Genomic DNA, 22,376 nt, shown 5'->3' on the forward strand with positions numbered 1-22,376 from the left:
CCATCGGCAGATACCACATGCCCAAAATAAATACTGTGTGTCAATTTGTGCTACTGCATTGCACTTTCCAGTGTTCCAAATTACACAGGCAAGGCTGCGGAAGGCATAATATGCACTGGCTTATAATGCAGATGTGAATATGCATGCTTTGAATCTTTAAGCATTGGTATACTTGGCTGTTCTGTGATTTTCATTACAAAGCTGGCAACAGTGAAAGGAAAGTTTTAGAATGCTCTGGGTTACAAGCTCAAATGTTTGGTCACCTTGAGTTTTTCTTTCTCTGGAGAATATAGTATACAAAGGCTACTGCTCCTACTCCGATGATGATGATGATGAATATTAATTTCGTTAGTCACCTAACATGGAGCAGTCAGTAGGCAACTTACAATCAATCAGCGGACTTTGATTTTCCATTCCTAATCAATAAAATATAGCCTCATGACCGATTACGGCAATCATAGAAACAAGCTAATATTATATATACTTTTAAACAAAGTATTGATCAAGATTGTGTGATGTTAGTGGCATTAACATCAGCAAGCCAGAAAAACCGTTCCTTCGTTTTCTCTGAACTATGAAGTGGTCTTTAAGACAACTTAAAACATTGCCAACATCCTAAATTGCCATGTTCAGTGGTAAAAATGAAATCTGTTTGGCTGTAACCATCCCACAGCTTTCTTACAAATAAATTCATCAGAATCTGCCAAGTCTCCGCTTTTTGCCCTATCACTCATCATACCCATAGTTTCTAGTATTCTGGAACATGGGTGGAAATCCTAGAATTAGGTGACTTATCATTCAATATCCAACAACTACCAACGATCCTAGTCCCTAGTTAAAAAATCTTTATTTACTAACAACAAATTCAGAGAAACTTCACTTCACGCAAATTTACATACTCTGCATGACTGACCCCAGTCATAGATTTTGACCATTTTGCTGCAGAACTCTAGGTGTCTGCTTTGAAAGCAACATTAAATTTCATCATTGATTACTGTCAAGTAAGAGTTAAGTATATACCATATTGAGTTGTCCCGTATAATCATCTGTAAATTTCTGCCTGCCTTGACCAGAGTTGCCTCCATTTCTAACGAGTCATGCTGCACATACTTTTGACCTTAAATTTGGACAAACCCAGACAGCATCAAAACACCCAGATGTGTATTGCCTAGAACCTGCTCTGCCTTATCCCCTCAAGTCTCCCTGGGCTATTATTCCCCTTCCCACATCACACAGGGTTAATTTCGTAACTCAGTTTGTAAGCTGGTGCTACTGGTTTTCAGTTTGAGTCTTCAGACTTTAGTTATGGAACTGGAATAAACAATTCTATGCATTGCTTCTCTGCCCTATAAAAAGAATCTTTCACTTCTACCTTAGAAATTTCCTTTTGCCATGGATTGATTCTTCTGTAACAAAAGTAAGCTATTACTTACTTAAGTAATAAGTAAGCCTCCTTACTATGTCAGCGAGGCAGACGTATTGAGTTAGAAACCTTTTTTGCATTTCTCTGCCTGTAGCTGAGTTTTTTCTATATGTTAATAAAGCTAAATTGGTTAAACAAATTTGCATGCACTCATATTCTAGGCTTATCATATTAATACCAGCATCCTGTTGGCCAAGTTCCTTAGAAAAAGTATTATATCCTACAAAGGGTTTGAGCAGTTAAGAGATTGGAAGGTGGCAGAGTCTTTTAGGATAGATCTCCTAATCAAACACACACTCCTGATAGTAAGTTTCCACGAGTTTCTAACAGATGATGGCAACTGGCTTTTGTGTGTGTTTAGTGTGAATTTAATTCAAGCTGTAACGATGGACTTAACCAGACACCAATGTAATCCAGTTTACCAAGGGACCCCTAGAGTGCTCAGATAAGGACAGTAGCAAAAAGTCTTCATAGAACCCTAGGGACATTACAGTCACTTTATAGTATATTCTGCCCACAGTGTGCTTTCAAAATAAGAATTTTTAATACTGATTTTACAAGAAGTCATTATCTTGCTCAACATCACACTGAAGTTGAGTAGTCTTGCTACATCTGAGTGTATCTGACTTCTTCTGAAACCAAGAAAGAGGAGAGAAGCAAGACCCCTGCCATCCTTCTCTCTAGTTCAGTGGTTCTCAAAACTTTTCTGGTTCGCGGCACACTGTAAAATATATAAAAAATTTCTGGTTGAAGGGGGGGGCCCTCCTTCCTGTGCAGGTCAGCAACTCGCTTGTACTCTGTTTTGGCTTCGTTTAACTGCTGTTTCAGTGTTTGTTGCGCCGCTTGCAATTCTTTTAGGAAGTCCTCAGCTGCTGGTACTAGCATTCCTTCTGAGCTGCTTGGAAAGACTTTAGGATGGAATCCATAATTCGCGAAGAATGGGGTTTGTTGAGTGCTGGAGTGTAGAGAATTGTTGTAGGCGAACTCTGCAAAATGCAAATATGATACCCAGTCAATCTGTTGATAGGACACATAACTTCTTAAATATCTTTCCAAAACGGCGTTCAAGCGTTCCGTTTGCCCATCTGTCTGGGGGTGATGGGCGGAGGAGAGTTTTAATTCCGTCTGCAACTGTTTCCACATTGCTCTCCAAAATTTGGCTGTGAACTGAGTTCCTCGGTCTGAGACTACACTGTTTGGCAACCCATGCAGTCGGTAGACTTCTTTGATGAATAACTTGGCCGTTTCCTTAGCCTCTAAGGCCCCTGCACAAGGGAGGAAATGCGCCATTTTGGTGAGTAGATCTACCACGACTAAAACGGCTGTCATTCCTTGGGATTTGGGTAGATCAGTTATAAAATCCATGGAGAGATCCTTCCAGGGTTCATGTGGGACAGGTAGCGGTTGTAACAGTCCTGCTGGTTTTCCTGTTTGTGTTTTTGTCCGCAGACAGACAGAGCAGGACTTTACATAGCTTTCAATATCCCTACGCATTTTAGGCCACCAGAAGTCCTTGGCCACGTTCTGAATGGTCTTGTAAATCCCAAAGTGTCCCGCTGTGATGGAATCATGGCACTGGCGTAGGATTCTGAGCCTTAATTCTCCTTCTGGCACATATCTGGCTGTTTTGAACCATAATAGTCCATTCCTCCAGTGAAAGGTTACTTCTGAGTCTTGACTTTGTCCCGTCTCCTGCCCATATTTTAGTACGTCTGCATCTTCTTGTGCCTTTTTGAGTTCCTCTTCCCACGAAGACTGGCATGATCCCAACATTAATTTCTCTGGCGGGATCACGTACTGAGGCTGGTCCTCGGATTCACTTTCTTTGTACTGTGGCTGTCTGGATAAGGCATCAGCTCTCTGGTTTTTGGCTTGGGCTTGGTAAGTGATCTTGAAGTTAAACCTGGTGAAGAACTGGGACCATCTTATTTGTCTCTGGTTCAGCTTCCTGGCAGTTTGGAGGCTTTCCAGGTTCTTGTGGTCGGAGCGCACTTCGATCTGATGAGGGGCCCCCTCTAGGTATTGTCTCCAGCTTTCAAAAGAGTCCTTGATGGCCAGCAGCTCCTTCTCCCAAACTGTGTAATTCTTCTCTGCAGGCTTTAACTTCCGAGAGAAGTACGCACAGGGGTGCAGCTCCTTTCCTTCTTGGTCTAATTGCAGAAGGACCCCCCCCAATAGCAAAATCTGAAGCATCTGCTTCCACGATGAAAGGGCGGGGCGGGTCAGCAAAGTGCAGAATGGGCTCGGAAGCGAACCTTCTCTTCAGCTCCTCAAGGGGCCTGGGTGGCATTCTCTGTCCATTGAAACTTCTTCTTTCCCCTTAAACAGTCAGTCAGAGGAGCTGTCAATTTGGAAAACCCTGGAATGAACTTTCTGTAATAATTGGCAAACCCCAAAAACCGTTGTACATCCTTTTTGGTGACAGGTTGGCCCCAGTCCAATATACAGCTTACTTTCCCTGGGTCCATCTCCACGCCTTCCGCTGAGATTCGATATCCAAGGAAGTCTAGAGACTTGAGGTCAAATCCACATTTCTCTAATTTAGCATACAGGTGATTTTCTCTCAGTCTCTGCAACACCGTCTTCACATGCTGGTTGTGGTCTTCCTGGTTCCTTGAGAACACCAGGATATCATCTAAGTAACAGATTACATATGTGTCCAACAAGTCTCTAAACACGTCGTTCATGAATTTTTGAAAAATTCCTGGACTTCCACAAAGTCCAAACGGCATGACCAGGTATTCGTACTGTCCGTAAGTGGTCAAGAACCCTGTTTTCCATTCATCTCCCTGCTTCATCCTGATCAGATTGTACGCTCCTCTCAAATCCAACTTCGTGAAGATTTTTGCAGAGCGCAGTCGGTCCAACAACTCTGAGATCAGGGGCAGCGGGTAGCTGTTGGGGATGGTGATCTGGTTCAATGCGCGATAGTCGTTACAGGGTCTGAGTTCCCCCCCCTTCTTTTTCACAAACAATAGTGGCGCTCCAGCAGGGGATTGTGAGGGGCGTATGAATCCTCGTCTCAGGTTTTTATCCAGGAATTCCTTCAGGGCCTCCCTCTCAATCTCTGTGAGAGAGTAGATTCTCCCTGATGGAATGCTGGCTCCTGGCACTAGATCAATCGCACAGTCATAAGGGCGGTGGGGGGGTAAAGTCTCTGCCTCCTTTTCATCAAACACATCTTTGAATTCTTCATACTTTGGCGGCAGGGTCACTTGCTCGATCTCTTGCACTGCCCCCGCTAAGGTGTTCTTGATTCCTTCAGGTTGACAGTTCTGCTGGCAATACTGTGAGGTGAACCACACCACCGCCTCCTTCCAACTTATTGTGGGTTCATGCTTTGCTAGCCAGGGCATTCCCAGAATCACCTCAAAGTTCGAGAGATCTGACACGTATAGCGAAATGAACTCTTCGTGCCCGGGGATTTGAAGTTTCACTTCCTCCGTGGCTTGTGTCACCCCTCCTGACTTCAGGGGTCTCCCATCGATAGTCTCCACAGCTAGGGGAGCGTTCAGTTTCCACCGGGAAATTCCATGACGCTTGACTAACTTTGCATCAATAAAATTTGTGGAGGCTCCACTGTCAATTAAGGCAGTGGAATTAAACACCACTCCTCTGGAAGTTGTAATCCGAATAGGCAAGACCAACACCCCCTTTGAGGGAGGTTGGATCGTTGGGGGGCCTTTATACAATGCTGCCCCCAGTCCACCGGCCTGCACGTGGACTGGGTGTTCTAGTTTCCCGACGGCTCAGCTTTCCCCCCTTTTAGTCCACAGTCTCTGGCCACATGGCCCGGCTTTGAACAATAAAAGCATAAACGTTCTCGGCGGTGTCTTTCCTTTTCTTCTTCCGACAGTCTTGGCCTAGCCCCTCCCTGTCCCTCAGCTGCATTACCTGCCATTCCTGCAGAGGGAAGGGTCTTGCTGCGAGATGCCGAGGCTGAGTATCTCGGGACCTCCTGCTTCCTTTCCAGGCGCCTTCCTTCCATCCGGTGATCTATCTGTAGGCATAGCCGGATGAGCCCTGGTAGGTCAGCGGGGGGGGAGGTCCTGGCCAACTCATCCAGGATTTCAGCATTTAATCCACTCCGGTACATAAACATCAGGGCGGCATCATTGTAACCAGTTTCCTGGGACAGAATTTTAAAAGCGTTAGTGTACTCGGAAACAGTCCCTTTAGCTTGCTTCAGAGCGCCTAGTTGCCGCGCTACTGTTTCAGCTCTTTGCGGGTCTTGCAACATCTCGGTCATCTCCTGTATAAATCCTCTGTACCTTCTTAAGACAGTATCTTTTCTCACGAGATACGGAGTCACCCATTTTGCAGCTTCTCCCTCCAGGAGGCTAATCACGAAGGCCACTTTAGCCCCATCGTCTGGAAACTCCATGTGCCTGACATCCAGATATAACTCACATTGAGCCACGAAAGTTGCCAACTGATCACTTTGTGCCGCGTATTTTGGGGGCAATCCAATGGGAACCTTTACTGCGGCAGCTGGAGGGGCTGTTTGCATCTGGTCTATCGTGGCCTTCAAGGTTTGATTATCCGTCTTCAGCGCCTTGAGTGCTGCTAGCAGGGCTTGGACATCCGTCTGCAATTCAGCTACCTTAGTCCTCAAGAGTTTCACTTCTTCCATCTCAGAAGTGGGGTTCGTCCCCCCCGCTGCTCCCTTTGACATCTTGTCCCAGTCAAGTGAAGAGAGCGTTGAGGGTGATTTAGGTGGCTCTGTCAAGCTGTCAGGCCCAGGATGCAACTCAGGAACCAGACCAGAGGTTGTAGTTAATTCGTGTTTTATTAGAGTAATGTCCAAACAAAGACTGCGCTTTCTCATGAAGCAATACAGGTCCTGCGACATTGGGAGAAAGTTGACAGAGCAAGGGGCTGCTTCCCGCCTGTTCTTTAAGAAGGGGCTAAACGGGCGCGCAACCTTTCGCTCCTCCTTAACTGCCCCTCAGGTACTGCCCGCCTTCCCCCCCTTCTCTCCTGTCTTTTCAGCTGTCTGCGTGTGCGCGGTGAGGGGGGAAGCATCACCCCCTCCTCTTCTGAAGTTTCCGATTCCACTATGGGTGATAAAGGAGAGGCTGACGGTAAACCATCTCTCCGCCTTTCTGCTGTGATCAGCCCTCCCTCTTGCTCTGAGCTGCGGAGAAGGGAGGGCCTGGGAATGTCTGGGGGGGATTCTAAAACTTCAAGGCTCTCAGGCTCCCCGTTGCTAGGCGACCCTATCTCTGGCATGTCCTCTGTTTCGGCTTCGCTCCACAGAGGGTAAGTTCCTCCCTCCTCCCTCTGCCAGCCATCTGAATCCTCTTCTTCCAATCCCCCCGGAGCCCAGCTCATCCTCCCGACAAATCCCAACATAAGACAAAGGATGCAAATTAAAATAACTTTATTAATTATAAATATAATATTATTTCTATTTCTCATTTGGTAAGCTTTTGTTAAATCAAATATAAACTCTTTTGTACTATGAATGGCATTATATAGTGGTTAAGGTGTTGGACTATGACCTGGGAGACCAGGGTTCAAATCCTCACATAACCATGAAGCTCACTGGGTGACTTTGGGCCAGTCACTGCCTCTCAGCCTCATGAAAACCCTATTCATATGGTCGCCATAAGTCGGAATCGACTTGAAGGCAGTACATTTACATTTTTATGATAATGTAATTTTTTGGAAAATCAGTTGAAGCAATTAGTGAAGCTACGAGAAGATGTGTTGGGTTGGGTCTGCTGCAGTCTGGGCAAGCTGAAATTCTTCACAATAAAAAGTTCAGCAGTAGTATTGTTAACTACGCTAGCACAAGGACTTTAGCTGTGCAATGGAAATTCCCCACTCTCTCCTTTCACTGGACACCCTCTAAATTTGTTCTGGGGATTGCCCCAACCCTCCAGAGCAGATTTACAGGGTGCACAGGGGGTGCACAAGGTGGTAAAGTTCCACTGCACAGCTAAAAGTCCTTGCACTAGCAGAACTGCTCAGCCAGATATCATCCTTTGCTTTTTAATTCATTCAGATGTAAAGCAGTGCAGCAAAAAATAAAAAATCACACACAAGGCCATGTATGGTGCATCGTCAGAACAATTTATGATTGGTGTTTGGAGCTTCCTTAGGGAGCTGAAAATTTATGAAGAAGCTTACCGAGTTCCATCTGCTTTCCAGCTTACTTTGTATGGCTTCTGCTCTAAGAGTTTAATATTTTGCTCATCCATAGAAACAGGTTGTGCCCCAGGGAATCCAGTCCTAAAGTGTGGGGAAAGGATCTTAATTAGCATCTAGCAGCAACAATTTCTTATCAGCCTTTCCTGAGCCCATTATTGGCAATTAGCTTTCCTGCAATAGTGGCTTTGAAGCACGAATATCCGCCAAAAGAAGGCAGAAGTGCTTGCAAAACATTTCTGCTTTGTGGCCAAATTGGTGCTCTAGGATTTTGGCACTAGCAGTAGCTAAGATCCACTTGTGAAATCTTTCAGGATAATTAGATACAGCTCCCCACCAATCTGGGACAACAGGTTTTGAAAGGCTCCTGTGAGTCTCTGAAGTGAGTTCAAAAATATTGATATAAGTAGTAAAATTGATATAAGATCTAAAGGTAATATCCAGCTCAGAGCTTGGAAAAGTTACATTTTTTGAACTACAACTCCCATCAGCCCCATCCAGTGCCCATGCTGGCTGGGGCTGATGGGGGTTGTAATTCAAAAAAGTAACTTTTCCAAGCTCTGATCCAGCTAAGTCACAGAGTAGACCCACCTGGCCATTGTTTGAAATGGTTCTACTCTGACTATGACTAATGTTGGCTATCACCCGAAAAGATTAATTACATTAATAGCAAGTTCTGATTGCATATGGCATGATCCACCGTTATGGCTGCAATCCTAAACCAATTATGCCCCATTGAACTTAATGGGACTTGCTTTTGAATAAACAAACATAGGATTATGTGTCAACTGTAATATTCTCACAATCTGCTTCAACAGACTAATAGGTTTCTCCACACAATTTCAGATATACAGTTTTAATCCAGTCAAAGTTTAGATAAAGATTTCTATTACCATAATATCATTACAGGTTTTTTTTCATATCTTGTGACCAACATATTTGACTCAATCACTTTAAAAGGAAGAAATACTTCTATAACCAATTATGTAAAGATGCTTTGTATGGTGATATTTCACTTTTTATCTTTGTTTAATTTAGTATTGTTTGAGATGCAACACACATCCTTATTTCTGGTTTACACAAACTAAAATTTTAAAATATTTGTTCCCATACCCTTTCCAACCACAGAACTGCTGGCATTTCTGTTGTATTTCTCCTAATTTTGGCTGAGTTGTTACTTGGGTTACATGCTTAACTGATATTCCTTCCAAGAACACTGCACCCTGAAAATAAACACATCAAATATAACAGTGTTAGAATACAACAAACAACAGTTTGGAAATCTGATGATATGGTTATCCAGATCTCAACATTAAGTGAGCTTAGTTTTACATTTAAAGTAAGATATAAGTAAATTACAATTATTGATTTTACAAGAATGATGTAATCAAAACCCTAATAAAGTGTTTTAATACACAATTACCCCAACCTAGTGTTGTCCCAATTACTTCAATGGAGCAGAATGTTCTAAGCACACATACGGACGTTTTGTGTCCACAGAGTTTCATTCTCTCCTGAAATGAACAGAAAAACCCTTGTAGGTAGGGGAGCCCAACAGACATAAAATAATAAGAGGCAGGAAATTTAAGGAAGGAGTGGACAAAAAAACAGCTGAGATGTTGGAGGAAAACCTCATACAGAGCATACAGAAAGGAGAAACTGTGTGCTATTGGTTAAAAGGTTACATACAGGCATAGGAGCTTTGTAGACTGGAAACATGGTCCAATGAGCCACAAAGACCATCAGTTAAAGTACTGAGACATGGAGGGTAGAGATTCTACAAATTGTGTTTGAATTAAGAAGTACTTGTTCTGTTTTGACTCAGAGATTTCAAAGGTTGCATATAATAAAAGTAATTTTCCCCTTTATGTAACCACTGAAAACGGATTGCACTACAAATAAAAGCATTAACACTTGAGAGAAACTATACTTAAGGGTGTTATTTTTAATTTCCCAACTTTCCAATTCATATCAATACACTCAAGGTGGCCAGCATAAACAGAAATTAGAACCACTATACAGTAAGTCAAGGATGGTGAATCTGTGGCCCTCCAGATGTTGCTGAACTACATCATCCCTGACCATTGGCCATGGACTTTGAGTCCAACAACTACATATGCACCTTGGCTCACTTTCCTAATCCCATTATTAAATTATTTTTACCATCAGATAACACTCTGTAACAAGGATGGGGAGGTCAGATCCTGAACTCCCCCATAGCCCAACTACTTGTCTAATCACCCCAACTTCAAAGGAAACAATTAGGAGTCATTCTTTCCTTTCTTTCTTTGCAGCCCAGTCTGAACTCAAGTCACCTGCCAAAGTGGGTAAGTTAGAACTACTATATGCTAAACAGAAATTAGAACCAGTATACATTAAGCATACATCATGGAGCATAGCAACCAGCAACCATAATGGTCAACAAACACAGAACCAGCAGAAATAAGAAAAATAATCTGAGGTCCAATCAAAGCCTTAAGCATGCCAAAACATTCAAGATTTATTTGAGAGGGAGCCTATCTGATTTCCTCGGACAGGAAGTTCCATGATAAAGAAAGCTTTCTCCCAGTTTCCCATCATACACATTTCTGCCGATAGCGGGACCAGGGCCAGCCCAAAACATTTTAGCACCTGTGGTGGACAAGATGGTGCTCCCTCTCATTCCACATACAAAGGCTAACCAGACTGGCAATTGAATTTCACTTCAGTGCTAGTCATAGAACAGTGTTCTCCACTGGACCTGAGAGTGCAGGCTAGCCACAATGTAGCACACAAAGCTCTGTCCCCCAACCCTGCTCCCTGCCTCCCAGCACTTGCTGCCAGAGGCACCCACCTCACTCTGCCTAATGAATCCATCACTCTAGCCATCATCCATGCTGTTTCATTGTCCCCAAAACCCCAGAAACTCAGGGAGCTCAACTAGCACCAACAAGCAGGAGGCTCATGAGTGACTGTGCCAACTGCCTGAGATATTCCTTCATTACTGAGATCAGCAAGGGCTTCAACCAAACTCTCCCAGAGCAACCAGATCCATCAGCCTCAAGGTCCTCCTACATAACATTTGAATGTAGTCAAACACAAGGTTTAAAAACTTGATCCAAATTAACAATGCAGAACTTAAATCTGTATATCTCCAGATTCAAGCAATTACCATGACTTTTATAAAAGTAAAACATTTCTGCATTTGGTAGAAATAACCTTGGGTTGTATTCAATAAAGTCACTCAGAACAGACCCAATGAAATCAATGGACAAGCCATGTCCATTCATTTCAATGAGTCATAGTTGGATTCACCTTATCATCTCTATACAACATCCCCAAGTGACTTTTGTATGTAGATACTGTACTATTTACTTCAATGTGCCAACTGATTAATAGCAAAATCAACATATCTTCCAGTTATGCTTCATTGGCCAGGTTCCCTTGAGCCAGTGCCTTACCAGTTTATTTTATCTGAATCATTTGTACTGTGCCCTTCCTCAAAGGAGCTCAGGGTTACATACCAGGGGAAGCATGCAATTTTCTTCATACAATGGCATGCCCGACAGTGATTTTGCTCAAGGCCACCCAGTGAGCTTCATAGCTGTGCAGATATACAAACTTGGGTGCCCCTGATCTAAGCACAACATTATTGAGTACACCAGGGTAGAGAATATTTTTTTCCTGTAGAGGGCTGTTGACCAAAGGGAAAAGTCTATTATGGGCTTCAGCCCATGGTGGGTGGAACCAAAGTCCAGAGCCCAAAGTGGGCTGAGTTTACAGCAGTGGAGGATCTCATAGCTCTCTCACTCTCTGTGACACCCACTTCTTTTCAATCTCTCTCACACACAAAGCAGAAGACAAACTGATTCCTACAGAGCACTCCAGAGAGCAAGAGTATGCCCACAGCACCTGGAAAGCCAAATGGCACTCGGGGTCACAGAAAATTAGGCCAACTTTCCCCACCCTAGTATTATACCAGTATGGAATGTTTTATCATATGAAAGTAAAACTTCTAGGAGACTACCTTCATGCACTTTGAGGAGAGGGGGCATCTGGAGAAAGGAGGAGTCGAGAGAAGTGAGTCTGGCTTCATATAAAATAATCCATTCCTGATATCATACCCCTCTCAGAAGAGCTACCACTGTGAATGGATGAAATACCTCACAAGCACCTGGAAGCCATTCAGATTCCCCACCACCACCCCCTGCATAAATCACAATACATCCATAAGAGGAAAGCGAGTACAGGACCTGGATGATATCTAAAATTGATTTTCTTTCTGAAACTGCTCAAGAACCACATCATGTTTCAAATGACCTTTCTGAAAAAGCAAATGTATACCATTTATGCTGCCAAACCTATCTGATGAAGCTGTTTATACAAAAGAACTTAAAAACAAGAAAATACCTTTTCTGCCAAAGATACCCATATTTTGCACACTCTAAAAGCTACACTACCTACACTTATCTATTCATCTGCAAGTTCACCATGCGCAGGTAAGCTTCAAAATTCACTTTCAAGATTTCACATTAGGCAAACATGTTTCTAAGCTGTCACTTTGATAAGCATTAAACTGCAAAGAAAATATTTTAATTCTAACTTCTTTGCTATCAACTAGCACCCAGAGGTGCATTTTAAAATCAGATTTCAACTGTTTTGTCCTTCTAGGAATCAAGTATCTGTCAGTGAAGCTGGAGCAGTTTTGTTATCATGTATGAAGAACGCTGAGAACTGATTAACTCCCCAGTGTGCTGAACCAACGCTACACACTTTGGTTCATGCAGGAACACCACAGAAGCCAGAAGCAGTGAAATAGCTTCCCTGCAGCTGACAGCTAGATGCAGGAGATGATATGCAAGGAATTACATTCTGAAATGTTTTCAATCAATGTTTCCTCAGTACAACTTGTAAAGTACAAAATGTATCAGGAATATTAATTTGTTCAGACAACACTTAATCTTTAGGCCATGGGTGGGCACTGTTGCCTGCCCACCCACACCCCTAGGCCAGATCTAACTCACAGCACATTTCTGTCTGGCCAGCAGCCTTCTCCTCAGCCATTCAGCATTTTCTCAGAGCTGTCTCCTCTGCATTTTTGGGCTTCTCCCTTCACATTCTCAGCTCAAGCCAGCTGCCATAGATTGCTCAGTTCCTCCCCTAGTCACCTGCTAGGCTTCCAATTAAACTGAGCTCCTCTCTCCCTCTCCCTCCCTCCCGCCCTCCCTCTGTGTGTGTGTGTGTGTGTGCGAGAGAGAGAGAGAGAGAGAGAGAGAGAGAGAGAGAGAGAGAGAGAGAGAGAATGAATGAATGAATGAATGAATGAATGAATGAATGAATGAATGAATGTTTGGATGGGACAAAGTATGTGTAAATGGATAGATGGATGAACAGAGACAGAGTGTGTGTGCGCCCCTCCCCCCAAATATCTGTATATGGGATGAGGGTATATGTGTGCGTGAATGGATAAATGAATGGAGGTGATGTCTGTATATTGCAGGAGGTGGGTGGCCCCACCCACCACTGGCATGCAGTCCCAAAACCATTGCCCCCAAGGGAATGCGGCCCTTTGGCAGAAAGAGGGTTCCCAATTCTTGTATTAGGCTAACAGAAGCTTTTAGTTTTCAAAGTCCTAAACAACCAAATTACAAATTTACCTGACAAGCACCTCTCCTTGTACTCCTAGAGTTCAGTCAAATATAGGTAGCCTCCTTCTCTACACAGCTCTGGAAAAGTCAAATCTGCCAAAAGGTTTCTTCCCCCTTGCACTTCTTAACAAAAAGAGTGCATCCAAAGCTGTAAAACTGAATTACATGAATATGCATATTAACCAAATTATTTCACTCCCCCAAATCTCTTCAGCTTTGAATTCTGCTTTAATTATTAATATGCTTATTCACACAATTCAGCTTTATGGTATTTCAAATGACTAGGTGATAAAAATGAGGAAGAGTCATGGAGCTGCATCTCTTTCTCTACTGTGGTTTTGAATAAACAGATCAGAATTCGGTTTGAATTAAAAAGAAAAGATGCAAACTAATTTGTTGGTGGCAGATAGGTTCATCTTCACATTTTTCCCTAACAAGGATTTGGGGGAGGGGACAACTATTGCCACAAACCGGACACCACTTTCTAGTTGTGCCCATAGGTTTTTATCCCACACTAGATGCGCAACTTACACTCTAAGCGAGAGGCTACTGTAAGGACAGAATATGGAGAAACCAATTGGTTCCAAATAGGAAAGGGTGTGAGACAGGGGTGTAATTTCACCACCCTATTTGTTTAATCTATACACAGAACATATCATACGGAAAGTGGGATTGGACCAGGATGAAGGAGATGTGAAAATCAGAGAAAGAAATATCAATAATTTAAGATACACAGATGATACCATATTACTAGCAGAAACCAGGAATGATTTGAAACGAATGCTGATGAAAGTTAAAGAGGAAAGCACAAAAGCAGAACTACAGCTGTTAATCCACTTCCTGCCGCCACCACCCCACTCCTCACAGCAGCCGTTTAGAACCAGCTGCCCTGTGACCCAGTAAACAGAAACCAGCAAGAGATGCAAACTGTCATCAACTACATCCACACCTACAGCTGCTACTTCACCATTTGGGATTAGGCTCATCCATCCTATAGCAGGAAACACACCATATTTAAAGACCAAATAAGCCTTTTTCAAAAAAGTTGGACAGGAGGGAGGCTTGGGGGTGGTATTTTCCTTTCAGGTGAGTCCTCTGATTTGCAGTCTTGAGGTTTGAGGGAATGAATGGAAGAAGAACAGGATGGGCAATTCAGGAGAGCCGCATTTTGACAGAAAGGGGGTAGTAGAAACAAGTGTCAGTGTCAGTGAGTGGAAAGGAATTGTTTTTTCTAGTTTGCCTTCCTTTGTTTCCTCAACCTTATATTTAGATAGTGAACCCCTGACAACAGGGACTGATATAGACTGAAATTGAACCCAGAGGATATGGCAGGATAGTAACATGATCACATCAAACCCTTGCTGGGCAAACCCTTGGTGGCCATTTCACCTTCTCATGCAGGGATACTATGCAAGTACTATGCTTACTAGGGTTAAGCATTTAGACATAGTGTGAAATATTAGTACTGCATATATGTTGCTTGCAGCCTTCTTGCATTTTGCACAGTTACCCATGAGGAAAAAAACCCAGTTTTTATTTATTTATGTTACTGCAACACAAACATATCAGTAAGAGTTACAAAATGAGTTAGCCTTCTTCTGAGAGCCAATCTACAAATTCAGAAAAGCTCTGAGTGTGTAAATTGGGACTCAGGTGAAATGCACTCCTAGAAATGTACCATGTCAGAAAGCAGGTAAGGTACTGCATGTTTGTATGTTCCCACATGTACCAAAAATCGAGAAAGACAACATGTCACCAAGAAGGTATGCAAGCCTAGCTTTCTACCTACATTGCTAGCTTTTTATGGGCAGGGAGATTTTTACGTAAGTTACTGAATGGTATTCCTACTCAGAGTAGACCCCTTCAAATTAACAGACATGACTAACTTAGCTTCATTAACTTCAGTGGGTCTATTCTGAGGACTTGGTTGAATACAATTCTTATTCTCCCCACCACCACCTTCATTCTGACATGATTTTGTCTCAGAAGGGCAGTACAGACCTCAAATATTCATCAAGAAATGACACTCTCAATCAATTATGTTCCATTACTGCATACCTACATTTGTATATGCTGTAATTTTAAATGCAAGATCAAGGAAGAACAAATGCCATCATGCTTTATGGCAAAAAGACAGATGTTGAAGATTGTAAACCTCCACATAATTTTCTAATATGCTAACAATATGCTAACAATGACAAAACATGTCGATAAAAGATACAGAAGATATAGAATGTGAAACCCTAACTAATCCAATATCAAAGCACAATCCCTTTGTTACAATCACATCATGCAAAGAAATCCTTTGTTGTTGTTTTTTTTTTTTTTTCAATAATTTTTATTCAGATTTTCATAAAACATACAAGACAAAATCATAAAACATTCAAAGACAAAAAACAAAATCAAAAATAGTTAAACAAAAAGAAAAAAAGAAAAAAAAAAAAATAAAAAATAAAAAGTAAAATATTGACTTCCCATTTGTCAAAGATCAAATCAGTTATAAGTCTATAATATATAACAATCCTGTCTCTTAAGTCATATTATAAAATCACTTTCCTCCAGTAGTTATCTTACTTAATCATCAAATCTCATAAACATTACTTTATTCTTTCCACAAAAAGTCAAAGAGAGGTTTCAATTCTTTAAGAAATATATCTATCAATTTTTTTTTCCAGATAAGCATATCGATTAATCCATCTCATTACTAATTATGATAATCTTATTGTCATAACCATAGTCAAAATAAACATTTCAATTAATCCATCACATCAGAATCTGTTAGGTTCAATAATTTCAGTAGCCATTGTTCTATTATCTCTATTAGTTCCATTTTCCATCTTCCATCTTCAGTAGTCTTGTTAAGTCCAGTAATTTCAATATCCAATCTTCCATTATCAGTATTCCATAATAATCTTGCTGTCAAAGCCATAGTCATATAGTAAGAGTCTGATGGGGATTACCTCTATCCCAAATATTTTCTTGCCATCCATTCTGAATAGGTTGCTGAAATACTGCTGTAAAATCATATCTCTGTTCTTTTTTTCAAAATACACTGGGTCATCTCTTAAAAGTTTTTCCATTGTCACATGGCTGCAGATAATTCCATAGATTTTCTCTATATTGGGCTCCATCACATCATTCCAGTCCAGAAGATTATCCATGCCATTGATAACTTTATCTCTAGAATCTTCATTCATTTCTTCAGAGATAACATTGAGTTCCAAACAATAGATTTTATTTCTAAAGTCCATAGACTCCAAATCTTGTTCCTGTTCCACGTTGGTTCCAATCTCCGGGATCTCCTCTCTCACAGGGACCCCTATTCCAGTCTCCAGGGTCGCCTCTCTCACAGGGACCCCTGTTCCAATCTCCGGGGTCTCCTCTCTCACAGGGACCCCTTCCAGGGTCACCTCTCTCACAGGGACCCTTATATCTTTAATCTCCTGCTTCATTTTACTCAATTCAATTTTCATTATCTCAATCTCATCCATTATTTTCTGAAACATAGTTATTTCCAGATTTTCAGCCACTTTCTTAATTGCCATTTTAAAAGAAAAATATAGGAAAACCACTTCTTATTTCAGCAACAATTGGGTTAATACTCCAAACTTGGTGACATCACAGTATAAACAGAGCAGACAGCCTTATCTCTCCAATAGTTAAGTAAACAAAATGCAGTTCCCAGGATCGAAACAATTAATGGCAATCGTCAAGAAACAGATTCGTCAAAATAAAATAGACCAAAAAGAGAGTAGTCTCAAAACAGTATAATATTTTTCAAAATAAAAATCTGGAATAGAAATCCCTCTTCTGTGTATATCTTTAGAATGCAAATCCAGGACAGCTTTTTGCAACAAAAACAGAGATAAGCTATTAATTAGTGCGTAGCAGAGAGAAGTTATGGCTCCCCAGTGAGATGTCAAAAACTGATCAATCTGGCAAATCTCTTTTAAACAGCAACAATTTAAGTCAAGTAAAAGAAAAATATAGAAAGAAGGGTGCTTGCCTGTTAGTGCGTTCTCTCTTAGAAGATAAGGTGAACGTTCGCTTTATCAGATAGAGCTTGCTGTTAAAAATCCGTCCCACCTTCGTCGGCTGGACCTCGTCCCATAAATTAATGAGATCTGGTCGTCCCAACAAAAATAGGCTTTGAGGTTAATCTCTTCGTTTCTCCCTACCCGGGAGAAGTTTAATCAGTCAAAAAAAAAAGAAAAAACTGACTGATATATCTGAATAAGCTTCTTTTGAGGCAGGAGCCCGTCTCAAAAGCAGGCACAGGCTAAGTCACCCTTCCCGGAAGTCTCAGAAATCCTTTGTTGTTGTTATGTGCCTCCAAGTCGACTGCGACTTATGGCGACCCTATGAATCAGTGACCTCCAAGAGCATCTGTCATGAACCACCCTGTTCAGACCTTGTAAGTTCAGGTCTGTGGCTTCCTTTATGGAATCAACCCATCTCTTGTTTGGCCTTCCCCTTTTTCTACTCCCTTCTGTTCTTCCCAGCATTATTATCTTTTCTAATGAATCGTGTCTTCTCATGATGTCTCCAAAGTATGATAACCTCAGTTTCATCATTTTAGCTTCTAGTGATAGCTCTAGTTTAATTTGTTCTAACACCCAATTATTTGTCTTTTTTGCAGTCCATGGTATCCGCAAAGCTCTCCTCCAACACCACATTTCAAATGAGTTGTTTTTTCTCTTCACCTTTTTCACTGTCCAACTTTCACATCCATACATAGAGATCAGAAATACCATGGTCTGAATGATCTTGACTTTACTGTTAAATGATACATCTTTGCATCTGAGAACCTTTTCTAGTTCTCTCATAGCTGCTCTCCCCAGTCCTAGCCTTCTTCTGATTTCTTGACTATTGTCTCTATTTTGGTTAATGACTATGCTGAGGTATTGACAAGTTCAATGTCCTCATTGTCAACTTTAAAGTTACATAAATCTTTTGTTGTCATTACTTTAGTCTTTTTGACATTCAGCTGTAGTCCTGCTTTTGTGCTTTCCTCTAACTTTCATCAGCATTCATTTCTAGTCATTACTGGTTTCTGCTAGTAGTATGGTATCGTCCGCATATCTTAAATTAATGGTATTTCCCTTTAATTTTCACACCTCCTTCATCTTGGTCCAAACCTGCTTTCTGTATGATATATTCTGCATATAGATTAAACAAGTAGGGTGATAAAATGCACCCGTCTCACACCCTTTCCGATGGGCAACCAATCGGTTTCTCCATATTCTGTCCTTACAGTAGCCTCTTGTCCAGAGTATAGGTTGCACATCAGAACAATCAGATGCTGTGGCAACCCCATTTCTTTTAAAGCATTCCATAGTTTTTCATGATCTACACAATCAAAGGCTTTGCTGTAATGTATAAAACAGAGGGTGATTTTCTACTGAAATTCCTTGGTCCCCTCCATTATCCAGCGTATGTTTTCAATATCATCTCTGGAACTTCTTCCCTTTCTAAATCCAGCTTGGACATCTGGCATTTCTCGCTCCATATATGGTAAGAGCCTTTGTTGCAGAATCTTGAGCAATACCTTACTTGCATGGGATATTAAAGCAATAGTTCGATAAGTACTGCTTTCCCTGGGATCCCCTTTCTTTGGAATTGGGATGTATACAGGAATACCCCGCATTAACATACACAATGGGTCCAGAGTGAGTACGTAAACCGAAAATGTACTTAAAGTGAAGCACTACCTTTTTTCACTTATCGATGCATATACTGCACTGCAATCATCATATACGGGCATAACTGATGTAAATAATGCATTTAGAACTAAAATAAACACGGTAGGCCTTATTTTAAGAAAAAGTTTGTGGTTGGAAACTGATCGGGCGGTGGCATCATGCCGTTAAGTGTCCGTTCTTGCGAAGCGAGCATACGTAAACAGGGGGATGGTGCTACTGTAAATATGTCCGTACTTGCGACTGTCCGTAAAGTGAAGGTCCGTATAGCAGGGTATTCCTGTATTGAACGCTTCCAGTCTGTGGGCCATTGTTTAGTTTTCCATATTTCTTGACAGATTTTTGTCAAAATTGACAAATGACGAATGACAAAACATGTCGATAAAAGATATAGATATAGAATGTGAAACCCTAACTAATCCAACATCAAAGCACAGTCCCTCTGTTACAATCGCATCTTGCAAAAAAAATCCTTTATGTCTACATAAATAACTGGTGACAGATATCCATTTATTTTTAAAAGTTCACATAATGCTTGGCATGTCAACAAAATAGATAAGGTTGTGTGACATTTCCATATTAATTTAAGAAGCATTCAGAATTTCAATTTTGTGGCTAACTGAAAAGAATTACAGTTCTCTATTTCTATCCATTAATTAAAAATGAGTTTTTAAGTCCCAAGGCTCCACACTTTTCTCTTTAAAAATAACATTATTCACAGAAAAGCCATCGTCACCAGTTATGAATTAATATAACTAACTCTCTACAGAAACACTGACAATTCCAATCTGTTTGAGCTGAAATTTTAAAAAGCAAGAAGAGATTCCATGATCTTGTGTATCCAGGGTTCTTGAACTGGCTGCTTTCTTCACCTACCCCAGACGTTTCCAACCAAAACTAGAACACTAATTCCAGAAGCAAAATTATAAGATTCTAGAGCACTACAACATTAAACAGCAACAACAACAACAACCCTAACAAAATTGCACAGGATAATAGATGCAAACAACTATCAAAATTTGTATTAGTGTATCATACAATTTGGAGTCTTTTGAAGTTCTGGGGGCTGATAAAAAGGCAGTGAAAAGAAAACACTGAACAGTAAGATGGAAAAGCAGGACACCAACCAAAGCAGGAAAAGGACTGTTTCAAAGCCTGCCTGCCTTCCAACTTTGAACACAGAATTTCATCTCACGTGCCTCCACTCCTACCCACCCCTGAGATGTTATCCAATGCTACCAGGAAACACTACATACTGTCAAATATACTATGGCCAGATACAAAGTTCTACATTAGTGACCTTTAAGTCTTGTGTGCACCCTGAGACATTTAACTTTCCACCCCCCTTTTCAACATGAGAACCCATCCCATCTCCCATGCTGCCTAGAAGCTGCCTAGAAGGAGAAGAGAATGTGTGGCTGGCTAAATCAAAACCTTGGTGCCTGCAACACAAACATCTTGCATGCCAATTTTCTCATCCCATCCTAGTTGCAGTCTGCGCAGAGTGTTTTACTTTTTAATTTTTACGTTTCAGCAACAACTGTGTGATCTTAAGTATAGTAAATAAAATGGTTCCTAATTCTGTATTAGACTATAGTCAGCATAAAAGAATAACTTAGTTAAAACAAGGTTCAAATAAAACTTAGGTCTTTTTGACAACATTACCAGCTTTAAGTGTTCTTTTCTTCTTTTGCCTGAAAAGGAAGTTGATGACCCAGCTTCTGATTCTGGGGTTCCTGATTTGCAATTATCATCCTCATCCTCATCTTCATCTTCATCAAAGCACCACTCTGGTAACGGAGGAGGCACTGGGGCATCTACTCCATCACCATAACGACGGAAGAGTTCTTTCAAATAATCACCTTTATAGATACCAGGTGCCCTGGCTTGAGCAAAAATAGCCACAGCTGCTTCAATACTGCAACAAAGCACAAATTGTGAGAGGGAATTATTTCAGTAAATTAAATGCTTCATGTTTACAGGCTGCTACCTCCAGCATTATAATCCCCAACAAGGTATCATCATAGTTCACAATAAAATTAAATAAAAATTCTGCTCAAGATTAGGAAGCATGGAACTAAGTACTCAGAAAGAGCCTCAGATGCAAGAATGTGCCGTATGTAAAAAGAGAACAACAGCTCTGCTCCAAACAGCAAAAGGCAAATAATTTTCCCAATTGAGCCTGACTAAAATGCCACAGCAGGACTCTCAGTGTTGCCCACCCACTTCCTCAGGGTAGATTCAGAAAGTCTCCAAACCAATGACAAGCATCAGCCTCCAGAACTGTAACTCAGAGGCAAGGCTAGAGGCAAAGCAGACCAAAGACTGCTGGAGCATGGACAGCTCCGAGTGAGCCACTTGCTCCAACAAGGGTTGGGAGCACATTGAGCCTCTGTCTCCAGAGTACATATTACCACCTCCATGCTCCACCCCATTGTAGAGAACTTCAGAGCCTTAAACAGCCAACTCTCCGGCTTGAAGATGGGCCCTCCTCCATTCCATAGGCTGCTTCCTAGTGCACTCCCTGCACCACCAGACTGGTGATGTGCAGAGGGAGGGATTTAGTTCTTCAGGCTCAGGAGAAGGTACCTCTGAGAGTCCAGGCTCTAGCCCTAAAGGTCCTGGTGATTTGGAAGGTTTTTCTGGAGGCTTCTTTTCAACAGCTTTAAGTGCACTGGCCTCCCTTTGTTGAGCAGTCAGCTCTGAGCCCTGAACCCTGACTCAGCTCCTCATCTGATGCCTCTGCAACCTTCAATTCAGTATTCAGATCATTGCTAGATGCAGGAGTCATGACAAGAACTCTGAGCAGTCAGTGACAGGCAGAGGTCATAACTGTTACTGACCATAGGCATACCAGTTGCTGTAATGCTGCATAGAAACTCAAGTGGCTAAAGTCAGGGGGATGGGAAATACCTTGCTGAACCTATAAGAGGTATACAGGTATGTCTTCACTGAATATCTAGAAAATTCAGATAACATTCCCCATAATGGCACCTTTTAAAAGTGGATTTTTAGTACCTTACTGATGTGCCAAGACAGCAGAAAACTGACAAGAGGAACAAAGGATACTAGCAACTTTCAATGGTTTATGTCTTAGGCTAAGTATCCAGTTTTCCTCAATACAGTACTTTTTCCCTGCACATGCAGAACAAAGTGTAAATGACTAATAATACATATTTGGCTTCAATTACAGAAGCCCTGTCATATATTAAGAAGTAGCCTTACACTTTCATGGAGTGCAACTGTCTTGGGGAGATCAAGCGGATTACTAAAAGAGCATGAAGTAGGTTGGCAGCAATTAACTAGAGAGTTCTCTGTCTGAATAACCTTTCTACAAACTAGTTGTAAAATTCATTTCAACTTTCGCTACAGCTTTTCTACTTCATGCACTTAAATGATAAATATAGATGGACTATTCTACAGGGAAGATGTTTTTCCATCAGTAAATAATGCTTGTTAACTTTAAAGAACAGT

At 41.4% G+C, this 22,376-nt stretch overlaps 1 protein-coding gene across 4 annotated transcripts in view; it reads right to left on the bottom strand.

The window, feature by feature from the left end:
• RNGTT (RNA guanylyltransferase and 5'-phosphatase) overlaps positions 1-22,376 on the bottom strand; it is a 272,562-nt gene that overhangs the window by 212,110 nt on the left and 38,076 nt on the right. For all 4 annotated transcript variants that reach the window (XM_061623302.1, XM_061623303.1, XM_061623301.1 and 1 more), the window contains exons 6-8: positions 20,568-20,820; positions 8,690-8,799; positions 7,559-7,660 (exon numbers count right to left, since the gene is read on the bottom strand). In XM_061623302.1, the coding sequence (XP_061479286.1) occupies positions 7,559-7,660; positions 8,690-8,799; positions 20,568-20,820 (465 nt within the window). The remainder of the gene's footprint in view (positions 1-7,558; positions 7,661-8,689; positions 8,800-20,567; positions 20,821-22,376) is intronic.

Source organism: Rhineura floridana, chromosome 4 (assembly GCF_030035675.1).
Source record: "Rhineura floridana isolate rRhiFlo1 chromosome 4, rRhiFlo1.hap2, whole genome shotgun sequence".
Taxonomy (NCBI): Eukaryota; Metazoa; Chordata; class Lepidosauria; order Squamata; family Rhineuridae; genus Rhineura; species Rhineura floridana.